This window comes from Crocodylus porosus, unplaced genomic scaffold (assembly GCF_001723895.1).
Source record: "Crocodylus porosus isolate Cpor-Errol unplaced genomic scaffold, CroPor_comp1, whole genome shotgun sequence".
NCBI classification, from domain to species: domain Eukaryota; kingdom Metazoa; phylum Chordata; order Crocodylia; family Crocodylidae; genus Crocodylus; species Crocodylus porosus.
In genome coordinates, this window is record NW_017728931.1 from 81233916 (window position 1) to 81241210 (window position 7295).

The 7295-nt window shown below is 41.0% G+C and overlaps 1 protein-coding gene across 1 annotated transcript in view; it reads right to left on the reverse strand.

Moving 5' to 3' along the window:
• The window catches only part of CAND1 (cullin associated and neddylation dissociated 1), a 49339-nt gene that overhangs the window by 41719 nt on the left and 325 nt on the right, over positions 1–7295 (reverse strand). Inside the window, exon 2 of the mRNA XM_019543260.1 lies at positions 3440–3587. Within this exon, the coding sequence (XP_019398805.1) occupies positions 3440–3587 (148 nt within the window). The remainder of the gene's footprint in view (positions 1–3439; positions 3588–7295) is intronic.

Sequence of the window (7295 nt, forward strand, 5' to 3'; positions counted from 1 at the left end):
TGCACCACATTGTTCTCACCAGAGGCTGGGCTCGGGGCGGGGGCTACGGAATGGGCTGCAGCCACCCCAAATTTTGTTGTAGCTCTCTACCAATGTGGCTGTGCACCTGGCGCAGCCTCGGCTCTTGCTAGAGTGTGGGGGGAGGCAGGGGTTGAACTGGGGCTGCGCCAGACACATGGTGGCAATGAGAGGGAGCTACAGTGAAATCTGGGTTGGCTGCAGCCCCCTCCGTAGCCCATGTCCTGAGCCCAGCCCCTGGCAAGGAGAGCCCAGTGCAGTCTTGGTTCCGGCCTGCAGCTGTGGCCTGCCCACCACACGCAAATCCAGGGCCACATGGCCCCAATGCCCTCCCAGAGTGCATGCTGCAACTGGAGCTGCTCATCTCCCTTTATTTTTTTTGAGTGTTACGTTTTTCACAGTAGTGCCTAAAGCACCTTTCTTCCTTCCCTAACATATCAAGGGACACTACCTAGAAACTTGCTAGAAAAGTCATTGTTTCTAGAGTTAGTACAGCAAAGCAAACCAGCAAGTGAAAATGTGAGGATGCCAAAGAAAATGGTATAAACTCATGAAGTTATACAAAATTTAATCCACTGTATTTCCTCATCCTATTCATTTTTCTAAAGCAATATAAACATAAACTAAGTAAATATAAGCCAAGACAAAAAAGATTTTCTTCTGCCGCATAAACAATACTAATTAGAATACATTATGAGATCTGGGGGCTCCCAAATCGAAGATTTGGAACCTAATTTTACGCTCACAAGTTTGAAAATTATGACTAAGTGTTACTGTGTACACTACAGCACTAATTTTTCATTATATTTTTGTATTACCCATGTCAAGCTTTAACCAAGTTCTATAACCAAGCAGTGTACATCTCAAATTTGGTTACTATTGTCTTTAACTGTCTAACTCAATAGTGCACAGCCTTTTGGTCCTGTGGGCTAGACAAAGGATAAGTGGCATGGGCTTAGCAGCAGGCTGAATCTCACATGTAGCTGGCACACAGGGTGAGTCCACAGGTACAATCTAGTGTAAATCCACACACCAACTCCAGCTGCAGAGCAACTCCACATGCCAGAATGATTCAGTGCACAGACCCATGTCATCCAGCGTGCTGGGCTCCTTACAGGCTCAGAAAGTTGGTGGCAAAAGAGCAGTGGGTCTAAAAGCTGTGGTAATTAATGTTGCCAGTGCTCCCCCATAGCCAAATTTCCATATTCCTGGGAAGTATCCATGGCCAGGTGACATGGCCCCACAGGCTGGAGGTTAAGCACCACTTGTCTAACCTGCTTGAGTACAATATAAAGCCTTTTATTGGAAGATGGTACAATTTCGTATCCACAGGTAATTTCAGAAGTAAACAAAGTAACACAAAAATACAGCTTTCATTCTATTGTGTAAAAATCATTATTCTACAGACGCTTCTGCAAAGACTGGGTAAAATCCTACTCCATATTGCATACGTCCCTGTAAATCCATTAACTTGTCCACCTTTGTATCATAAAATCATCTTAAAACTAAGATTTAAAAAGACAGTAAAGAGAAGAAGTACTCACCCATCTTTTGAGTTAGTGCATTTAAAAAAAAACCAAACAGAGTAGAATGGGACAATGTTAAGGCAACTAAAGTACACTCAAGTGCCTAACAGGCTGAACAGGAACTGGCCCACTGTAATCAGCAAATTAATGAAGTAGAACTACTGTGAAAGAGATACTAGCTAGTACTGCAGCTTATAAGGGACACTGTAATGAATATCAATAACTATATAAGCATACTATTAAGAAAATCCTAAAACTAAGAAAGAAGTTGCCTACTGCCTCCTGATGCTTCCTAATGGTACTTTTCCCAGTATTTTGGCCAGCCTAATATTAAACAACACAGAGACACTTCCAGCACTTCCTACATATAAAACGTGAACATGCATTAGTTATAAGCTTTGTTCAAACAAATATTTGTGCAATATCACGTAACCGCAAGGTGAGCTGCCTCTAAGGAAGACTTGTGTTCAGCCTCACCTATAACATTTACTTCAATTTACAGTTCACATGACACAAACACGTGACTGACAAAACCAGGCTAAATGAAAGATAAAGGCAGCCCAACTTCAGTCACAAAAAGTACTCCGGAGGAAGAGGGCTGTGTGAATTTCTCCACATGGAGAGACTCTCTTTTTAGGATCTGGAAAGTATATGCCTATAGGGAACAGGAGCCAGTTGGGAGAACTGAGAAAAAGACTTGTTTAAAAATGTGTTAATAAATTAGACACCCAAGGAGAGTAGGTGGTTAATGAGAAAACACCCTCAGTGTATGAATCTGGGGAAGATGAGAGACTAACAGTGGAGATACCTGAAACCAGCTTATAGTCTCTTCTATATCCTTACCCGTCTTCGGTCAATGTATCATAGGCCTGAAACTGAAGTACTTAAAATGCTGAATGCATTAAACTGTATTGAACAAAAAGCTGGTTGATTTGATAAACAAACCTATACTATTCATATTACTTTGAGTGTTTGGATTTGTATTTAAAACAATCATAAAAGCATGAATCCTGTCCTGCATTTAAGACAATGCAGATCAAATTCCTCTCCTTAGACAAGGAACATCCATGTGGCAACTACAGAAACATTTTATAGTTTCATAGTTGGTAGGGTTGGAAGGGACCTGAGCAGATCATCAAGTCCGGCCCCCTGCCATGGCAAGAAAGAGTACTGGGGTCAAACGACCCTGGCAAGGTGTTCATCTAGCCTCCTTTTAAAGATCCCTAGGATAGGAACCAGCACCACTTCTTCTGGAAGTTGGTTCCAGAGCCTAGCCGCCCTGACAGTGAAGTAGCGCCTACTGCTGTCTAGCCTAAATCTACCCTCTGCCAGCTTGTGACTGTTATTTCTAGTCACTCCTGGTGGGAACAGGGACTCCCTCAATGCCTGCTGGTCCCTTCTGACTAGTTTGTAACAGGCCACTAGATCCCCACCTCAGCCTTCTCTTGTGGAGGCTGAACAGGTTCAGGTCCTGTAGCCTCTCCTTGTAGGGCCTGCCCTGCTGACCCCTGATCATGCAGGTGGCCCTCCTCTAGACCTTCTCCATGTTGTTCACATCCCTCCTGAAGTACATTTTAATGGAAGGGTAATTAAGTTTCTTTTAATGCTGTTTTACAACAGGCAATGAAGAGAGAGAAAAATCACAAAAGACTAGGTCTCCAAAGATCACCAGCAAATGCTATGCAAACCAGCTCATCACAGTTTAGAAACAAAAACATAAACAAAAACAACTTCGTAAGAAGTCTATTATTAAAGCAAAAACCCCTGGAAGAAATCACTTGAAAGATGATAAATTGAACATTGTCACATTTATTTGAACAGTCAAGTGCTATACAGAAGTAGATTATGCTGTCCAAATATTAGACAATTGTTTCCATGAAAGAGAGAATGCATACCATTTGACAGCCAAGTTTTGCACCTCGCCATTCTTATCCTCTAGTAATTTTAGAATCATCTTCACCACCTTCCTTTCACTGTCATCATCGAGCTTGATGGAATCTTTCTGTAATTCTGTCATCAGGTCATTTGTAGCCATAAACCTGCCCAAAAGAAAAATCAAACCATTGTGTCATAAATAGCCTGCATCCATTTAACCATACAGTTCAAGATTATGTTTTCTTCATGCCAGATGAAATTTAGTCTATTTAAAACTATATTAATGTTACCAGTCAGAAGTATTATTACAGGGTCAGAAGCACTATTTTAACTACTTATACTGGGGGAAAAGCTAATTCAAGAAAAATCACTTATAGTATTTCTCATACATCAAGAACAACATTTATGTTGAAGTTTTCCCTAAGAACAAGGGGAAGTACAACCTTTATTTTTAGTGTTTACATTATTTTAGGGACTAGAGATCTACAAAGAGAATAAAAAGCACAGGTTAAGAATGGAATCCATTCCTAGTCTTAAAGCAATATTATGAATGGCTTCAGACATTTTGTAGAAAACTTTTCCAAATCTAAAACCAAAAAAAGCATTGTCACAGGTCTAACTGTGCAAAACTAACTGAAGCAAAACCTAACTGAAGACAAGATAATTAAACTGTTTTACATTTATCTTTTGTATTTTCTTTCTCCTAGATAGACTATAGGTTTCTCAGACCTAAAACATGGTCATTTACACATTTTTCAGTACCTAGTTTTGATTTCCCATGCTCCTTTGGAGAAGACTACCAAATTCTATGTTTAATTATGATCTGTGGGCCAGAGTATATAGAACTCAAGTGAAGAGAGCGGTATTTATTTGTAACTAATCATTTAGCAATTTGTTTTATGTCCATTCATTCCTGCAAAAACTACCTGTTAGGACCCCACTACATATGCCTTATATTTCTCCTTTTTGTTTACATTTCTTCTTCATTCTGCACTTGCATCTATTTTGAGTTTCAAACTAAGTATGCTTCTATACCAGTGGTTTTCCACTTTTCATTTGTAGACTCCTAAAAAATTTCAAATGAAGGTCCAGACACCTTTAGAAATTTCACATGGAGGTGGTGATTCCTTTGAGTTGTAAGTGTGGTATTCACATACTTTTGATTGATCACAGGCATCTTTCACAGACCCCTTAAGACACAGTTTGCAGACCCCCAGAGGTCCTTGGACCACAGGTTGAAAATCACTGTTCTATACCATCACATGCTACCATTTAGCTACCGAAATGATCAACACTTAAGCAGCTAATGCTGATATTTGGGCTTTAATTACTTCAGTGGGACTCAGGCAGACATCTCAGCATCATCCAAGCTCAGGTCACACCTGGAAAGTTACCCCTACAGCCTTAAATACAGAGATGCAGTAGAACACACTTCCTCATGCAGTCTTGATTTGCTTAGTCCCACTGAAGCCAATCCTAACCTGGGAGGGACCAGATGAGCCAAAAATATCTAAATGATTAGTCTCAACAGGACCTACATTTAAGCAAGACCAGGAAAACAGCTGGAGACAAAGTCAAAATTGAAAAGTAAAGAAAACGGAAGAGTGGGATGGTAATATGGACACAAGCAAGACAGTTGAGCACTTAGGCATACATTCAATAAAACTAAATCCAGTTTCTGACTACCTTTCACTTCCTTCTTCTAACTCCACTTGATACCCGGTTTACTTTGGGCTCATTTCCTGATCACCAACATCTACTTCCCAGGCCTGATTAACCTCAGATTTTCTCAATCTTTACCCACCAACAACTCAACTTATGCTCTCTCAGTTCAGCAACAGCTCCCTCTTCAAAACTGCAAGCCAAGAGCCCTCCCACACGGTCTTCCATGTAACATATACATGAAGTGACAATTTAAATCATATACAACTAGGAAAAATAACTGGCACTTAAAAACCTAGTCTTCCCTAGTCTGGGCTTGGTTTTTCATCACAGCCCCTTTCTTCCCCAGACTTGCTGTACTCAACATGGCCTGAAGAGGACAATCAGGCAGTGATGTTCCAATAACTGCTACAGATCGCACTTACAAGTTTTCAGCTCTATTTCCTGAGGAACAGACTGTGCCTGCTTTAGCAGGGGTGATGGCCCTGCAGTAAGGGCAACTAATCGAAAAAGAAAAAATTAAACTAATCACAAATGATGGATAATTTAGATTTAAACTGAATCTTAATTTTTTTAGATAGGTAAACTGTTACTTATTCATTACTTTCACAAGGTGTTTTCTAACTTAGTTTGTTCGTTCTTTTCCTTGATAGCATGTTTACAGCTAAATCAGGGGTAGGCAACCGCCCACACAGGTGCCAGAGTGTGTCAAACAAAGGCATTTTACTTGGCACATGTGCCTCAGGGCAGATGACAGAGAAGGGGCACTGCCACAACAAGGACTGTATCTTAGAAGTTGAGGTTGCAGGTGTTTTTCACACTCTACCCAAAAACTTTGCTGACCCTAATCTAAACTGTTGTTCTTTCAATGGCTATGTTCTCTGAACTACTCAACACCCTATAATATCAAGGAGCCATAAGAAAACTGATCTTTAACACAAAGACTTGGTTCTGCATGCAAATACATGACAAATTCAATGCATCTCAATTCTTAATCATATATCTTGTAATCTGCAAATTCAAAGACTAATCAAAAGTTAAGAAATATATAAATACATAAACAGTTTCACAAAGTATACATATACCTTTTGAGGTGCAAAATACCTAGTACAGAACTCCTACTCCTCAATTAATGCCTAATAAGCTTTAGCTACTTTTTTCTTTTGCTTTCAAGTTCAGCCAAATATGTCTGGTCTCACACAGGTCATTTTGGGGCAAAATACTGAAGCCCAATCAAACCTGCATTTAGTAGTCATGTGACTAGACCTCTCCAGAAGTTAGTCACCACAAAAATCTAAGAAAACTCACTTTAAGCATGTGTAAAGAACAAGTTTGGGAAAGGCTGCCTAAATTTTAAAAAGCTCAAGAGATAAGGTTTAAGAGAAACCACTCTCAAGGCTTAAAATTTGATTGTTAAAATACCAGCTTTCAAGTAATTTAGAAGGCTATTACATACTAATATACTTTCCCTTGTAAAGGTATAGCCTAAGCCTAGACCATTTTTAGGGCGTTGTACTGTGAATTAGAAAGAGACTCCCATCAGTATCTAATGGCGAAATCCAATCACATGTCCCTAATGTTACAACTGCTCCCAGAAGACACAGATAAAAACACATATACCTGTAAACCAGAGCCCACAGACCATCTCTTTCCTACTGCACAGAAAAAACACTCTGAAGCAGTCTGGTTAGGAGGCACATGCTCCCGCAGCAACTAAAGGCCGAGTGCTGAAGTTCAGTGCAATACAAGAGAACCAGAAAACCAGCTTGTTTTCACTTTTGTCTAGAATTTTTTAAACCATCTCATATATTTTCCACCGCCTGCAGCAGGAAGCATACCTGCCACTTAGATTTTTCTGGACTTTATTTATTGGGCTCAAAACAAGATTTTAACCTAAAACCTTCAAGCAGCTGAACCCTTTGGCTTCCCACTGCTGGCTCCAGGTTTGGTTTCTTTTTTTGAAAAAGGGGGAGGGGAGCCACCTTCACCCACATCACAAGTATCTGATTAAACGGTGGCAGTGCCAGGTCCTGAGCCAGCCTCTGCGCTCTCCCTTCACACAGGACGAGCCTTTGGAGGGCTCCAGATGAGGCTGTCAGGACAGCCGGCGGCCTTTGGGGGCGGGGAAGGTCTCAACGCCTCCACAGGCCGCTCCCGCGGCGCTTGCCTAGGCCGCGAGACCGCCGCCGCGCGAGGGCGGAGCGGGAGCAGGCG